The sequence below is a fragment of the Centroberyx affinis genome, unplaced genomic scaffold (assembly GCF_046629955.1).
Source record: "Centroberyx affinis isolate AG114_WGS23_722 - 3 ecotype Tasmania unplaced genomic scaffold, CSIRO-AGI_Caff_v1 ptg005091l_1, whole genome shotgun sequence".
Lineage (NCBI taxonomy): Eukaryota > Metazoa > Chordata > Actinopteri > Beryciformes > Berycidae > Centroberyx > Centroberyx affinis.
Window position 1 is genome coordinate 420,110 of NW_027282520.1, and position 18,495 is coordinate 438,604.

The window sequence follows — 18,495 nt, forward strand, 5'->3', positions numbered from 1 at the left end:
GCCTAAAGGTGCTTGGGTTGTGGTGGTCAGTGGCCAAGACAGCTAGGTAATTTTAAATCAAGCTTTTTATGGCCCAAATGTGATTCCCATGTGGTGAACTGATGTTTTTTGACTGCAGTATTTTTTCAAGGATGTTGCTAAATGAATAGGCCTATCACACACGCCACTGAAACCCAAATACAAAGGCCTCGCTTGATAGGTCAGCAAGCTGGTCCTTTTATTACAATGGACTGGACTGTAAGTGCATAAACACTGCAAGGCTCCTGCCACCTTGTGGTCCATCTTAGAATACTCATTTTCTCTGAGTAATTGACTTTACAGGAGAATAACATTCATTTTAAGAATTCAGAGGGCAGCTCAATCAGAGTTTGTGAACATGAATATGAACAACTCTCTTCCCTTTAGAGAAAGCTGACAATCCACACTTTAACCTGTGATGTGATGGAGATGCAGGCCACATCCTGGAGCTACTCTATTGACAGTGAGAGACAATTGAAGGCTGTTTGTATGGATTAATAAGAATGTTTGTTGCAGCCTCTACAGCCCCAAGCAGCAATATTTTGTTGCAGTGTGAACATTTCCAAAGCTGAATATTTGCTCACATGCCTTGAATCCCCTTCTGCAGACTCTCACAGTTACCTTTTTCGTATTTTCCTGTTCACTCTCATTGGAGCTGAGCAGTGTTGTCACATCAGCAGAGGACAAACACTAAAAAGATTTGGAACTGGTCCAGGGTGCAGGAAAGCATATTGTAATACTGAGTTAGTGGTAATCTTCACAAAACGTTTGACATATTCTAGTAATCCACTGAGCTATTCTTGTGTTGTTGAGCAATTCTTCTAAAACATTTCAACAGTCCAGCTGTGCCAAATGCGTATTTCAATGTCGTTAATGTGGTCACTCTTGGGCCATAGCTGCAATATTCATCCCACAATCCAGATAGGACTAGAGTTCAGTCTCCGTATCTATTTTCGAATCCAGTTAGTCTTCGGTCCCCTGGGTAAAATATGATGAAATTTGTTTCCCAGAATAGCTGTCAAAAAGCCCAGCATAGTTACGGTGACATTATTGTTGTAATGGGACACAGACTTGTTGCTCGGAAACAAAAACAGGAAAGAAGGTCTTGGGAAAGGCATGTTCCATGAATAAGCACTTTGGTTTCAGTTTTTACAACTGCTTAGATTATTCTTGTCACCTCTTAACTCACTCTGCTCTCTGTGGTGAGATGTTGTCTGCTGAGGAGTCACTGTGATTGCTTTAGGTTTCAGGTGCCAGGACCGATAAAGCATTCCCCAGAATTCCCAGACAATATATTTGGCGCGTGAGGAGACAGCCAGAGTACGTAACACCACACTGAAAAGACGCCATCCCATCAGCCATCGACTGTCTTGGTTCTCCTGTTTTTAAAAAAAAAAAAGGTGGCCTCCTGTTCTTCCCTCTTGACGTCAGTAGCTGTTGGGGTCCTCGCTTCCCGTCTCTCCGCACCTCTGCTCCCTTCACCGCTTTTGGCATGATGGAGCAAGAGATTTGGTCTGGAGATCTTTGGGACATGTGGTCTTTCTTTATTTTCACTGGCCAAGGATGATGACACAGAAAGCCTCCTTGAAGTCACCGCTGTACTTTCCCACGGGCATGGCAGCCACTTGAAAGGAGACGGCACTCAGGGCCTGTAAGGCCATGGGAGATGGCAGTAACCCCACAGAGAGAGAGAGAGAGAGCGGAGCGTTTACTGGAAAAGAGCTGAGCTAATCTGAGGGAGACACTGGGTTTACTTGTTGTTTGTTAGTATACTGGGCACAGCACATGGTAACACAATGAATGGCTCCAGTGGGTTGGAATATAGAGATAAAAGTGGCTCTGAATTAGTACCAAGAATGTGGCTGGAGAATTTCAGTATTTACCAATTAAGTTTGGCCAATTAAGCTATGAAAAATGGATCAAATTTGTAGGTTTGTGGGTTCCATAAATGAGAATTATAGAATTTGAATCATCCAGCAATTACAGAACCTTGGTTTTATAAAGTAATAATATCTAGTCATGCGCTACCTGACTGATTTTTACCTATTTTACGCCATTTAAGTATATTATGTGACACATTTTCAGCTCATTTTGTCTTGAGACCACACTTCATTTCTGTGTTCTTCTCCCTCCAGACGACTTTGCTGATGAGGAGGAGGTGCAGTCCTTTGGCTATAAGAGGTTTGGTGAGTACTCAGTCACTTTCTTTGTGTAGACAGGAATCCATTTTCCTTTGTCAGTAAGTACAATAATAGTTACAGTAAGTACAGTAATAATTTGAATGTTGTTATGCCACTTATAAAAAATACTTTATCATGTGAGTTCTGGCAATGAATTTGAAGGACCACCTTCACTGGGGAACATCTGGTATATTAATAATATCTAGTGATGCAACATGATCTCAGTATATCCGACTTAACTCGTACAGAATATTTTCTTTAAATATTTTCCCTGACCCTAACCCACTTACAAGTGTCCTTGAGTTTTCAACTTGGCCACTCCTTGCTTCCCAGAAACCAACCTGTGCGATTATTTAGATTGGCTTTTGCTCTCATTTTTGATTTCTCTGTATTGAAACACCAGCAGAGTGCAGTGGAAAGGGAAACCGCAGCATCCTGGGTGTTCCTGACCAGTGGACGGACTTTGCAGCCGTATCACTATCCCACTGTTGTTTTATTCCACCCGGCACTGTTCAAACCTACACAAATAACTGAAACCAAAACTTCACTTCCAATATGGTTCCCCTCAAGTTTTTTTTTTTATTCTTTTATTTTCTTTTTGATAGCATAGCTGTGCAGAACAATAACTTCAGTGTGATGTGTTTTAGTGTCTCCTGCTTGAGGTCTGCTGCCTCCGTCCCAGAGCAGGGATCATGTTACGAGACTCTGGGTTGAAGTGGTCACAGCGGTCCCTCAGGTTTAAGAGGTGTTTTTGAGTGTGTGTGTCATCCCGGCGCTCAGCAGTCATATGTCAGTGAGTGTGAGTGCAGTAGTAGTTCACATTGTGTGTCATCGCGATCAGTTTACACATGTGCACACCTCTGACTGCTTGCCTAACACCTCATTGACCCACTATGAGGTGAGAGGATGGGTTTGTATAATGTAGACATTTATGGCGTGTGTGTATGTGTGTGTATGCATACGTATGTGTGTGTGCGTGTGTGTGTGTGTGTTTGGATGTGTGTTTGTTGATTCAACTCCCTTTACAAGAACAGGAGAGTTCCCATTTCGCCAAAACCAAAGCTCTTTACAAGCATGACAAAATGTGTGACCCCCTGACATTAGACATCCGTTTGTAAAAACCTAATTGGAAGAAGGGAAGATTTACTGATCATGTACTCTTTCAGCTATAACCTACTTCACACTCATACAGTTACACATATTCACACCTGGGAGCTTTGCTCAAGGACACCTCAGTGGGAGTTTTTCAGGGAGAAGCCAGCATTCTCCAGTCACAACCAACATCTAGCCATGGTGGTTCAGTTCTCACACATACTCGCATACAAATGAGCAGAATTAACCGATTGGCCAAGCGGCACCTTGCCTGGCTTTTAATATTCCTTCTGTGAGGAGGGAGAGAGAGAGAGGAGAGAAATGGCGTCTTTGACTGAGTTCGACATCTGCTTGCCACGAGAGGTCTATTATCCCTCTGAGATTATGTCCAAACCTGAGAAGTTGCTGAGCCGCTTCCTGTATCCATACTGGAAGTTTATTCAGTGCAAGCCTATATACCCTGTGGAGTCCAGAGAGAGAGGGAGAGAGAGAGAGAAAGAGAGAGAGAGAGAGAGAGAGAGAGAGAGAGAGAGAGAGAGAGAGTGCGTGTGCTGTGGGGGTTATATCAGTCGAGAGAGAGAGTGGTTATCATGGGGCTTGGGGGTCCTTGCCTGGGCTGTGCTGTGTCAGCAATACGTCAAGGAGAGGAGGTGGGAGGGGCACCCGAAAAGGGGAAAGTGGCCCCTCAGAATACAACCTCAAATGGAGATGTCAAGGATTAAAAAAAAAAAAAAGATTTATTTATTTTTTTGCAACCGCTTTCTCTCGGTTCAGAGACAGGAAGGCTGAATGTGTTTTAACGGGGGGCTCGAGGACATGCTGTACCATCTTGTACCAAACTGTTCTCTCTCTCTCTCTCTCACTTCTCTGCTACGATCTGAAAAGCCTTTAAGTGCTTATACAACCAGCTCTGATGACGTCTTGTACGGACGGGGAGAGATGGTAAAAGAAACCATGAGGGAAGTTATACAATACGACTCATTTCTCCATGTTTGTTTTGAACTGAGCCCAAAAATAGATTGAGGTTTATTTGATCATGAATGTTTATGAATGAGAGGAGGGGAAAAAAGTGCTGAGGACCCCCACCACTGTTTTAAATAGTAAGTGGGTGTTCACCTTATTAACTCATTGCTCAAGAGCATTTCTCAGTGCTTATTTTTAATCTGCTTTTCTTTTTTTTAATTGGAGGGGGAAACGTTTGTCAACAGTTTTATTTTCAGCTGAGGAGTTGCATTCCTTGCCCGACTTACTTTTGGGGGCAAAACAGCAAGTGGTTTTAATTTACGGGGACTTTATTACCAGAAAAGAATGTTTTCAAAATGCCTGCTTATTACAACACCCCCCCACCTCCCCCTCCCCCTCCCCCAGGGTGTGCATGCATGCAGTTTGTGCTCTGTCGTCCTAATGAAAGATTACTCACTCGTGTTTTCAATAAAGACTGGAGTGAGTGGGAGGAGAAGAGTGGGAGAAAACTTGAAAGGATTACAAATGGGACAGAAAAAGAATTGGAAAGAAAAAAAGAACAACAGGGTAACAAAAGGATAGACGAAGTCAGATAAAACAACACTTTGTCCAACACAGAGTACTGCCAAATCCACAGGAGTGGATTTGTTGTTGATCTTTTCCCAGACCTGCACAGTTTGCCTCTTGCAGTGGAATAGTCTGTGACTGGTCAGAAGAAAGGTGGGTCAATCCAAGCTTGACCAATGACAGGCAGGCGGGGATATGCATCCCAGACAGCGCACAAATCACTGTGTCTGTGGGTTGGGGGGGGGGGGAGCATGCCATGAGGGTTTCTGCTGAGAGCATTAGTGGGGGGACTGGCTCAGGTCAACCGCAGGTCGGCTGAATGGGCCCCTGCGCTCCTTTGTTTAACCCTTGACTTAATACTGCTGATAACGGCTGAAGTGCAGATGGTGATAAGAATAAGGCCCTTGGCAGCACATCTCGCCACATGGCAGAGACATGCTAGCACATAGGGGACTGTCAGTGAAGGCTGGGTGCAAGTCAGCGCTATAGGTTATCAACATGCAGCTAACGGTTCGGTTCGATACATGATACTGAATGAATCTGAAGACAGTTGTGACTGAAAACACAGAGGGAAAACAAACAGTCTGATTGTTGGAGTCTTTGTTATGTCAGTTGTCTTGTTGCTGTTTTCTTCCTTAACTGGAAACCCAGCCAGCAGACTTAAAACTTGACAGAGCGTCCTCAATTTCAGTCTCGCCTGAGTGCATCTTGTCGGTTGTCTCCTACTGCGTCTACACAGCAGTGAGTTCAGCTGGTGCGATGACCCAAGTTAAAACTTGGTGTTCAAACAATCCAAAAAAGAAAAGACTATCCTGATCTCTTAGATATTAGACAGCAGCTGAAATCACAAAACATTTTTCAAGTCTGTGATGCATATCGGCAAATTTTCGTGAACTTTCATTTCACAAACTTTCGTTACATCTCTAGTTCTCGAACCTAAGCACAGCATGTGGATTTTTCCTGCTGTTATCAAGCGTGGATATCGAGATGTGTTCCAGCTGCTGTTAAAGTCCACCTTGTCTGGCTAGCAGCCAGGCAGTTATCAGATGAATAAGTGGGAAAATGGTTGCAGGCATTAGAGAAAGGGCTCCTATTAACTCAACATGTCACTGCAAATGGGTTCGACTTATGAAACATGACAGTTCTGGAGTTGCAGTGGAGCCGCTGTCAGTCAGTGGTTATATATAGTCATAATTGTTTTGACCGAGATCGGCCTAACCACCTCACCATACTTCTCTACACCGCCCGCTCCGCGCTACGTGTCCCCAAGAGACACGTTGGCCAATGATAACGACACCTCTGCAACAAACTGTCATCTGATAGGATGTCTCCTCTCGCATGATGGATGTTTGGTAACCCTTCCTTTCACAGCAGGTTTTGGCTCGGTCACAAGAATAACACACACGCTAGCGATGGAAGTGCCTGACTCCATTTTCTTTCAACTACCTCGGTAAAAGACAGGCAGGGTGAAGAAGTGCTGCTTGCGCCTCAGCCTCAGTCTCAGTCTTACATTTAATGAAGGTATTCTGGCTCTGGAGATGGCCAACATCAACCTCGCTGCTTCCTCTCTTTGAAAAAAGGCAGAAAGCTGTGTATTTTTCTTTGTTCTGTTGTGAGTCACAGTACTTCTCACTATCCCAGTTTCAGACCTGGCTGTGACAGAGGCACGGTGCGTTTGTTGCTCTGGCTGTGATTACATTGGCCCCGAACCAGTACACCCCTCGGTGTTATTCTCGCTTATGTTTCCCCGCTTTTATTTGGGGAGATATTCAAAAATGGCCGCATATGTTGTGCGAAGGAGTCAGCCACATAGATTTTTCCATTGACTCAGCCCTCAAGTGTTTCAAATGTACGTTTCAAGTCAGACATTTGTTTGTGTTTTCACATCTGCACATCTGCTGCGAGGGAAAATGTCAGTGCTCAGTCTGTCTGCCGAGCATACCTACACCAACTTTTTTGTTTGTAGGATTAACTGCACAGTTTGAGCACATATATTTCACAATTTGAATATGGAAGGAAAAGTTTGATTCAGTGAAATATTACATAACCCACCTCCTCATTATAGACATGGATCATGGAACAACCGCAACGGCCTGACCAAGCAGTTAGATCCCAGCATCTTTCTCCACTACCACCAGTGAAGGCAGATTTGGCTGGTAGGCTGGCTGGGTCCACATTGTGTGGTTTTATTGGCTCTGCTGGGTGATGAAGCTTGAAAGTGGCATGCGGTGATGGGATGGAGTAGAACGCTGCTCAGCCTGGCAAGACTCAAGCTGATCACCAGGCTGGGCGTTGATTGTTGCTGATTCAGTATCTAAGTGGCTCGACGGTGGGCCACCCGGCAGCCTGACCACACAAAACCCAACAGCGCAGATGGTCTGTGGACTTACTCTACTATTTTGCACACAACTCTGCGCCCGAGCGGCGGTTTTGGACTTGCATGCGGGTGTAATGAAATATTCTTAAACCACATGATAAAACATGTCTCAGCTTATTTGTGTTCATGTTGTTGTGGTGAGGTTGGTATTAGGAAGAGTTGGGCCTTTTGTTTGATCTTATTACATTTGATTTTTGGATGTCTTCCAAGATACAGTTAGCATCCTGTGAGGATACATTGTGGGAAGCCATCATAATTTCTAGCCTTTCCCCAGAATCGACTTTTACCCAGGAACATCAATTGTGGAATTGTAAACATGGTTTATGCTTAATATTAATAAATATCACATTCTTGCACATTGCTGCATAGAGGCTTCAGAATAAAAACATCCTAAAATAAAACATCCTGAAGTCTTAATTCCGAGGTTCTGGCTTTACTAGGCCCTGTAGTGCACTTTACTAGACCCTGTAAATGACCTAAACCAATGACGGAAACAGTTTTATTTCTAATGTGTGTTCTATCATTGAATCTGTCAATACTTGTCCGGTGGGACTACTTTAAAAAACAGCCATGTTGTCTTGTGTTGGCAGGCAATCACTGACCCTTTGGAACACAATATAAGTCCACTAATTCATATTGGAGAGGAAAGCTAGAATATACCAAGTTCCACAGATTGTGATTGGGGTTGTGAGTGTGAGCCCTTCCACTGTGTCACTTGTTATCTGGTGGCATTTTGTTGTTTGACATTTATATGTTCTTTTTCAAGATCAAGAATAAAACACATTGGATCCCTCTCACGTACAAGCATAAAGCAGAAATATTGTACACAATGTACATCCACACAAGCCATAAGTTAGACAAAACAATGCACTGTCCATGCAGTATGCCTGACATGGACCAATGACCAGACCGTCTCTCTCTCTCTCTCTCTCTCTCTCTCTCTCTCTCTCTCTCTCTCTCTCTCTCTCTCTCTCTCTCTCTCTCTCTCTCTCTCTCTCTCTCTCTCTCCCTCTCCTTCTCTTTCCCTCTGAAGTTCACATGGTCTTGCTTTACTTGAAATGACCTCATTCTAACATGCCAGCACTGGAACATGAGCATCAGGAGCCAGGGGGTCTCTCTCGTTCTCCACCAGGGCCAATAAAACTAGTTTATGGCCTCCATGTTGTTGTTCTAAACGCATGCGTGTGAATGATGGTAATCGAGAAATCTCTGTCTTAAAGGGAAGCTTTTTCTTATTGAAAATGTCCTGCATTGTGATTGGAGATATACTGTTCCAGGTGCACATGCTGTATGAAAAGCTGGCAATGCAAAGCGCTGCACATATTCTACATTAGTAGATACTCTGTAAGAGTAACAGCTACTTGGAATTCAATGTGTAACTGTTTTCAAACTCTGACTCACCATTCTCCTTCTCAGCCCCTTGAGAGAAAGACACTTCAGCTCTTACAACAATGTTGGACCGAGGTGTGCATTCATTTGCCTAATAATGGATTCTCAGGCTGGACTTGTATTAATCCTAGACCATTTTAAATGGAACCATGGCATAGTTATGTTGATTAGTCCCAGGGCAAGACTGGACTGAATGTTTCTCCAAGCCATGGTTGGCTCGGGCCCATTCTTCCAGAAGTGGTTATAACCAGAGATGTATGTACATAAACTCGTACATAAACATAAATTGTGAGTGAAGTGTGAATGAGATGTTGAAATAGCTTATCATAAATTAACTTGTGATAAGTTCTGTGCGTGTGTGTGTGTGCGTGTGTGAGCGCAAGCGTACATGTTTGCATGTGCCAGTTTTAAGAACATTCCTCTTTAGTAATGCAGATGCAGGTGCAATTTGAGTCCAATTTTTACAGCTTGCCCTGGGAATATTAATTCTCAATTACATAAAAGAATTCCAGCCAAGACTTCCTCTGCTCGCCAACCTCTGTTGGAGCTACATCAGATGTTGTATTCCATAACACAGTCAATAGTTTGCGTTTTTTCCCCTAAAACTTGTGGCAGCAGATGTGACTCCAACTCTTCAACTCCAAATCTGACAACCCACAGTCAGACTGAGGGACACACACAGTGAGTCTGGATTTCAGTCTTTTGTGGAAACTGCTGACTGGAACACAAAGACTTTTTTGATATCCAATCCTACCTCACAAAGCATCCCTATTACAGTGGCCCAGCATTGTTTATGAGGCACACTTGCGTGCTTTAAAGTCTGTCTCTTGAGATTAAGATAAATGACCTATTTGTCATAGTCTGTCTTCCTAACCAAGCACAGATGGGATGACAAAACCAGATCTAATCAACTCCACGTTCACCGCTTCATTGGATCTCAATCTCTGTTTTAATAAGCCATCTAACTGTTTTCTCTACCAATTAGGCTCTGTTTGTGCCTTTTAGCGCTTTGAAGAAACAGCAGCAAGCACAGCTAACAAGAAGTGCACCATAAAGCTTTCTCTCAAAACCCAGATCTGTTCCACTAAAGGATAACATTATTTTTCCCTTTGCACGTATCTGTCAATGGATACACCACTATCAGGACCAGATTGCTGTTGAAGTTTCCAAGTATTTCTCTCCTTTTACTACATGGCTTCCATGAAGCTTGCACGTGTCCATAACCTCGCCAGTGTCCTACAGGGCCTTGCCAAAACCAAAAATGTGAACTCTGCAGAGAAAACTTTGTCTGTGAATGTCTTTGGATGGCATGAGGAGCAGGTGGAGGCCAGCAACACACACACACACACACAGTTGGTTTGCAGTTGTACATGAATGGCTCAAGGACAATTTGAGCATGAAATTATAAACTATTGGTACAGATACCAGATGCTGTGCAAGTGCAAGTATGTTTTCAAGTGCTGAAAAACAAAATTATCTATAAAAAGTTGTGGTCACATTGTCTCAGTTTATATCATACAAAGGCAATACTGAGCAAAACAACAACATGATTTTATTTTTAGCCAATATTATAAAGCCCTAGTCCATTAATATATAGGGCTAGAATATATTATTTCAAATATATTCCAGATTTAAGAGATGATAGCGAGCTCAACAGACTCGTCCATATGTCCCAGTATGGTGTTTATCTTATGGTCTGTGGCCAAAGCCTTCAAAGGACACTACTCTGTCAGCTCTGGGCGATGTGCGTGTGTGTGTGTGTGTGTGTGTATGTTGGGGGGGGGGGGGGTCCATCCTGTTCAGACACACAGTCATCCGTAGATTATTTTTCTCTAAACAAGCTTAACATACTGATCTCTGACCACAAGCCACTGATCTCTTTGCATATCAAGAAAAGGAAGCGAGTCCTACCGGGAAGTTGTTTTATAAAAGCATCCATTGCACCAAAATACTAAACGCTATCCAACATTTTAGCTGCTCGTTCCTAAGATGCCTGGCACGAAGGGAAGATGTATCAAATGTTTGCATGCGTCCTTTGATTTGGCTCCACTGTAACAAGGTCCAGATGCTCCGGAGGACCAGGCCCAATTTAAAGTGTCGTAAACCTGTTAGCAGCGACTGAAAAAAAATGCTGCCCAGGCATGCTAGGCTAGCTCAGCGATTCGAGGACCCTAATGTCTTGGTAATTTGTCTCAGTGGTAACTTCCCCTGTTGGAGAGTGTTTACTTGTTAACATTCCAGTAGGCGACTGTTAATACTGGGGTGCTTATAAGGGCTAGAGGAGTACACTGCGATGACCCCAGGGCAGCCTGTTTGCTCAATGATAGGTTCAACGGTCAGACTGTCTGGAGCATGAAGTCAAAAGCACCATTGCTCAAGTTCTTTTATGTGAAAATACCCATCTTAGAAGCCCTTGTGATTTAGGCAATAGAGAAGAGTATTGCATCGTCTCTAATTTAGATCCTGCAAATTCTCCCTATTTGCCTTAATGAAATTCTGGTGTCGGTTATTGTACACTTCTCTGCCCACTGGAAGTGACGAATCGAAAACTTAACCGGGAAATACAAAACAGCAGCGAGTGAACGCTCTGTCCATAGAAAGCTGTTAGACCTTTTGCCTCTCTCATTCCTTTGGCATCCTTAGGTGTCCTTAGGTATAAATTGATCACAAACTGAGTGTGCACGCTGAGTGTGCTGTCTGCAGTTTACTGACATCAGGTTACTCGTAATTACTTCTGGGTATTGAAGTTCAAATTTTTCTGTGAACAGTCATCTCTTGCTGTCATTTGAAGCCAACAACGTGCAAAGTTGCCTAGTGTAGCTCTAACAAGCCAAAAGTACTAAAATGAGCATCTTACAGTGAGAGGATATATGGTTATACAAGACCAGTTTGATTGAAATCCTTCATTTATATGGCTTTTGCTGTAGTGAAGTAAATTAACTACATTTAATTTGCCTCGGGAATTAAATAAAAAATAAAATTACTGTTATGGAAAGTATTTTGTGTCAGAAATTGTTTTTCACACTCAGTTGCCCACCTTGGCACCTGTTGTACACACATTTGTCTGTTTACTGTTGTGTATGTTTTTGTCTGTTGAAACAATTAGCAAACCAAATCGTTTAAGCACAAGGCTGATTATGGTAATTACAAAGCCATGTAACTGTAGACTAAGGCAGTTAGAAAACCATGTGCTGCCACGTTGTATTTTTGACAGCATGTCCCTTTGTAGAAAGATGTCTGTAATAATGAAACTGATCAGGGAAAAAAAGGAAAATGTGTGTCTACTCTGGAGATGTGGGACAAAATGCAACGTTTGCCAACATTGCAATCCCTCAGAGTTCATCCAAGTAGAGTAGCAAGGCATGGCCTGTCCATGTGTGACTGTGGCTTACTGGCTTGTGACCATATGCAGCCTTGATGTGACGCAAAATGGAAGGCTGTGAGGAGAAGGAGTTCCTGTGGCAGCCTTACCCCCGTACTGTATACAGTGTTCACACTCCACACAAAGGTTCTTCACACAAAAAGGCTCTAGTCTGTACAGGCTTTCTTTGTGTTGCCATGGAAATTTCCACTGCCAACCAGGGCTGAGACAGGCCATGCAGGCGAGTCCTATGGCAGGTACATGGAATAAGGGAATAAGTGTTAGGATTTATTTTTATTTTTTTTAACTGACTCACTGAGTCCAAATGAAATACAGCTGTTTTGCAGACACCAAAATGGACTGCCCCCATCTCTCTCTCTCATTCTTTCTCTCTCTCTCTCTCTCTCTCTCTCTCTCTCAGTCCACTCTATACTTATTGGTGCTGATTAACTGATTAACAGTGATAAAGCTGAACTCCTATAACATGCGCACTGCTGTGTTTGAAGCACACAGTCAGCTGCCTTTAAGTTCTGTGGGCGCTGTATCAATGTTCCATAACGATGATTACTTTAGCACATCTACTCATGTGCATCTGGCCCAAGCAGTCTGAGAGCTTCACATAATACATATTGCTGCTGGCAGATGAAAACCCTGTTTATCCAAAAAGTCAGCTTCTCAAGAATTAGGAAAAGCGGTTTTATTTTGAGATTATTGCTCATGCACTTTCAAACATACACAGTTAGTTTTGGGTTTCTTGGGCTCTAAGCTCAACCCATAAATTACTATATAAACCATCAATTCAAAAAAACAGAGAAATTGCCAGAACTGGAGGTACAAGGTTTTCACCTGATAGCAATAATATGTAAAAAAAAAATACAGCCTCCTCCACCATACCTCTGCTCCTTCTAGGCTTTTCTGGTATTTATTTACCTCTTGGGGATTGTCTGGCCAGATTCCAGCTTGTTGATTGGGACGTCCTGGCTGCGTTCCAGCTTCTGAGTCCTGTAGCTCAGTCCCTCCACGCTCCGCACCGTGCCAGTTGGTTCAGCAGTGTGTTTTCAGTTAGCTTGTGATATGTATGTGTCAGCATGTTTATATACTGTGGTATTTTACGCACAGACAGCAAGAGGCCACAGTGGGTTTTATGAATATGACACATGACACTTATTGACTAACGAGGTACATCAGGGGAGATGTCAGTCGGGCTTCAGTTGGTCTATTTGAAATAAATAAATAAAAATAAAGTTTTGTGAGCTAGAAGTTATAAGGATCTATCTCATGTCATTTTATCAAAATTGAGTTATTCACATTATGTTTGATTGTTACTTTGTGCTTGTGTGGTGTCATTTTTTTTTTAACTTTTTTAATTTTTTTAGGACTTTTGGGGTTAAATATTTAAAAAGATTGAAAGTATTGACAGTCAAATCTTTGATGCTCAATATCTCAGAATTGCACTCTACCCAGATAGACGTTTATATTCACAATATATAGGCTGCTTGTAGTACCAGATGGGCTGGGTTTACAGCATCGGGATGGTAGAGATATTAAATGTATACTAAATTTACTTAACATTCCGGCACTGACAGTAAAACAAGTCATCAAAGTATCTGCGAGAGAATATTGTAGCAACGTTGGAAGCGTTTGCTCTCCATCCTTCTTGGGCGTTACATTGGTGATAGAAGTGTGATCAGAAGTGTTGTAGCAAAGGCCATCAGAGAGACGTGTCGACACAAGAGACTTCAGCGTGGGACAGTGGGATAGTAGTGTAGCCCAATAGGAATATCTCTGTTGGTTCAGCAGTAGTGTCATTTCTGGGGGAAGATGAGCGCTTGGGTGCGAAGCCTGTCCCTGCCAGGTTCTACAATACAGCCTGTGCAAAACAGAGACAGTCATATCGTTGTTTAGGAACGTTTTAACAGAGTTTATACAGAGCAACCACTGAAAATGTCTTATTCAGACCTGTGTGCTACCCAGGCTCCCCACACTCTGTGCAATTTTGGCCGTCTTTGGTTACAATTTTACTGTCTCAGGCAAAATTTTCACATTGTGGGCAAATACTTTGGACATGAACGATGGTGAGCAGTCGTTCCCTGTGATAGGATGGGGGACCGCTAATAAAGTGCACCTGTATTGAATTTTAGGCTCCAACAAACTTCTGGCAGTGTAATACATTTTGTGGTGTAATGGTGCAGCGTGGCTAATGTTAAGATGTGGTTACGACTCTGTTATTCTCCGTAACTAGTAAGAACACAGCAGGCAACGACAACTTGCTGACGCGCCAATATGGACGTAAACAACAAACACGTCCAGCTGGAAAAGAAGCTGAGAAGGCGGACGCAGGACACAACCTGGTCGCACAGTCTGAGACAGAAAGGGTGTCGTCTAGCAGATATCCTGATCTGTACTTGGGTTCCAAACACAATCAGAATCACACAGTCTGTGGTGAGCTTTAATAGTCTGTGCTAGTAAGCTGTGCATGTTCAGTATAGATGATGCCATACAATGAAACATCTGGAATAGTGAAAGCCAGAGTGACTCTAATGGTTGTGACTATGAGGAAGTAGTTTTGCTTCAGTGACCCTGCAGGAACAACAAACACATATTTGGACCCATTTACCCACACATGTGATGCTGCCGCTACATGTGTTTTAGAAAAGTACAGTAAGTAAAAAAGTGCAGTCCTTACTCTTGTTGAGGAAGGAATGCAAAGGCACCTATACTAGGCAACATTACTATATCCTCACTTAATATGCAACCTTTGACCCATAGTTACACCTTCAGTGCCTAAAACTCAAGAATACTGAATTTGCTTCACCATTACAAGATTAAAATTTAAAGGTAACATCTTGTGTGTTTCTCACAGAAACACACAAGTGGCCTTGACAAAATGTGGCCTTGACAAAATAATAACTTGTTGTCTTCTAGAAGAAGGTGGTCACCTCTTATTACGCATCTCCTTAAAGTAATAGAACTATAATTATCATTTTATACTTTTTGACCAATAACTTTATTATATTCTATCTGTATTAACATAAGCATGAATATTCAACACTATAAAACTCTGTAATCATCCAGATTTGAGTTCCTGGCTCCCAACCTGCAGATTGAATGAACCTGTCAAACTGCCACTCTCATCCTGAGTTTTCCTCCACACTCTGATACACACAGTAATACCACGTCCGCCTTGCTCTTGACCCAGAGCCTTCAGACTGTCGGCTGCTTGTTTACACGGTGTGATGGTGTGCTTTAAGCAGCATGTGGTCTGGCCCAGTGGGGGGCCTGCAGCTCTCCACACTGGCTCCCAACATGAGGCTCTCAGTACACATAAGGACAACAGTGGCCTGCAGATCCATGTCTGGGTCCACGGCTGGGCCCCTTTGAGGCGGTCAGCCATGATGTTTTCACAGATGTGTGGGTCCAAGGCCGAGAGGCCAAACCCCCCTCCACCCCTCTGGTGGTCCGGCCCGCCCCTGACCGAGAGGCGAGGAGCCTCCTATGGCTGCAAATCCAGTCCCACATGACCGGCCACAGACTAGCTGGTTAAAGGGACGGTCAGCAGATAGAGCCAGGCCTCTGATACTGTCAGGAGGAGGAAGTCAAACGAGGATGTGAGTCCAGCTGTGGAATGTCTGGAGCATCTCCTGGTGGAAGCAATACCCAGAATGCCATAGGGCATGTCTCTGCCCATAGCCTGGTGCCTTAGAAGATTATGTTGCACAATGACATTCTTTGCTAAAGGTCTATCAACAGAGAAGATGGGTTGCATGGTCCAACGTAATCACCTTTATATTTGTTGTGTTTGTTTGAACTACTGGTTGCATAAAGACATAGTGATCAACAAAAATACTTTTCGCTACATAGGATGAAGATGATTTAGCTCAAAATTTGAAGCAAGAGTCTCAGGAGTCCCATTTGAATATAATCTAAAAACAGGAATTTCTTGTTCAAATTGTTGATCTCACTCCCACAGTTAATTTTACCATGTTGAAGACCTTGACTTGGCTTGAGTAAACGACCAAGTTGCTCAATTTTATAACTTTGTGTTAAAATACTTGGTGTGTTTCACATGGGAAAGAAATGCTGATTCCCCACTTTGTCCCCACCTTTACTATGATTGTGTGACTGTGGCGAGTACAAGACGTTTCAATGACCTTTGAACCATGTGGTGTCTCAGAAGTTCATATATGTCTTGTTTAGGATTGCCTACAATTCAAGGCCCATTTGTTATTAGGACAATTGAAGTGTATTCATACTTATGTTATTGCTTGGTCTAAAACCATTGCTTTCATCAGCTTCCTGTCTGGTATAGGATTACAGGTTTCCATAAATTCTCTCTCCCCAGGCAAATCTGATTAAAAGAGTAGTCCAGCTACAGAAAGTGCTTTATTGCCTGTTGTGAGTCTAGCAGCTGCCCGCGCACTCGGCTTGCCAGAGGCCGCTGGGTCAGTTTCCATGAAGTCAAGCAAACTTCCTGGCCATATTAGAATCCATAATGTTTAGCGCTGCGTCACACGGTGTTGGCGGATTTCAAGACACTAGTCCCGCACCAGTGAATGTGTGACATGTGAATGACCAATAATTTCACTGCACTGAGGTAGTTTGAGGTTGGATGGCAGTGAGGAATGACACAGAAAGAGAATGGTGCCATTTTGATTTGTTTTGGTTCCTCTGCCATATGGCTAACACATGTGCAGTAAGCCACTCTGTTTCATAGTGACTCTTCTTGCTTATTCATGAGGGCAAATGTTTTCAATTGACACTTTGATAAAGAGAGGCACAGCTTGTCCTTCTTTAGACATGCAGTACTAAACTCAATGATGAAAAGAAAAATTACATTTTTGAATGGAAACCTTTGGCTTCTTTTTATAAACTCTCTGTTCCAGTTACACAATATTTGAGTTATTGCTGCTTCTCAACATTGCATTCTTACGTTAGAACAAAGTAATATGACCTGGACCACTGTTCTTAACTTCATACACTGATTTTTGACACAAATGCTGCTGTGTGTTGCAGGAATCCAGGAGGGAACAGAGTGCACCAAGTGTAAAAATGACTGGGCGTTGAGGGCTGCTATTGCACTGCTCTATGTGCTGTGTGCCCTGCTCACCATAGCAGTGGCTGTCCTTGGATACAAAGGTAAGTCAAGACTGAAGTCAGAAATACAAGTGTCATATACAGTACAAGTGCATCATATGTTTTTCATGAGGTTTCAAATGGAACTGTGGCACTGTGCAACTCATCTCCCTTAACAATTAATTTCCTGTTGTCCTTGTTCTTATTCTGCCCTTTTATAGTTTCACAACTTTCATTAACATTAAATTAACTGTGTTCAATCAGCAATAGGCAGGTTTTGCCAGCTTTGCTTCTTTATTTTGTTTTTTAACTGACCTTAAATTTAATTCCAGGTTTCATTAAAAAGTTTTAAATTTGGATTATGAAACCAACAGTTACCCTGATAAACTTTGTGGGTTTGTGGTAAATGCTTGTAAAACCAGTAAAATCTTGATTCTTTAACTTGAGAGATGAGTTCAGGAGTTCTTGAAAATGACCCTACCACAGATTCCTTTTCCTTATTCTCACCTAAAGCTTGAGACCTTAAGGAATGTCACAGGTGGATATAGATCCACTGGATCTTGAGTCCAGCACCTTAACATGGAGGACGGTACCTACTGTAACCCTGAGTCTGCCACCATTACTTTAGCCTCCACCTGCTCTTGTAGCTGTTCCTTGTATGACTTGTTATGTACGCTTGTTCCTTTTGCTTCAAGGTGCAGCCAAAACCACATAACCAGCCTGCCAACTTTAAGAATACTGCTGGTCAAAAATAATAAACCGCTATACTTAGGGCTTAAAGCAATATTTCACATTTTCATGTTTTAGCACACATCACTTTGCACAAGTTCATGAACAGTCAACCAATGATATAAACTGCCCTGGGGACTCTATAGCCACCACTGGCCATAGGGCTTTTATCTGGCTCACTATATACTTGTGGATTTTTGGGAATGTCTCAAAAACTTAAAAAACTCTCCACACTTTCCTCCACTTGCTCAGCCTTTCCTTAAACCCAGAAGCAAATGTTCACTGCAAATGTTCTTACAATGTATACACAAGTCAGAAGAAGGATCCCCCCTGCTGATGATAGGGCTTAAATATTCTTATTGAGGTATGTGTGCTAAAAAGTAAAAAATATAATAAAAAAAGAATGTTCCACCAATGTGAATTATTGCCTTAAGCAATTTTGACTGATATAACCCCCACAGCACACACGCACGCTCTCTCTCTCTCTCTCTCTCTCTCTCTCTCTCTCTCTCTCTCTCTCTCTCTCTCTCCTGAGGTTTGATGTTAGTCGAATGGTTGTTTTACTGGCAACAGAATGGAAAACTAAATCCAACCAATTCAGGAGAACAGAGACTCCCTTGACAGAAATCATTGTTTACGCTCTGTTGAGTTGATATTTTTCAGAGATTAACCATAGCCTGAGATAGGAAACACATTTCTTATGCAACGTTGTCCTTGTTGCAACACTTTCTGATCAGTCTTAACAC

The 18,495-nt window shown here is 42.6% G+C and overlaps 1 protein-coding gene across 1 annotated transcript in view; it reads left to right on the forward strand.

The window, feature by feature from the left end:
- Nucleotides 1-18,495, forward strand: part of LOC139666699 (collectin-12-like) — a 37,243-nt gene that overhangs the window by 1,057 nt on the left and 17,691 nt on the right. Inside the window, 2 exon segments of the mRNA XM_071546011.1 lie at nt 2,154-2,204; nt 16,961-17,083. Of these exon segments, the coding sequence (XP_071402112.1) occupies nt 2,154-2,204; nt 16,961-17,083 (174 nt within the window).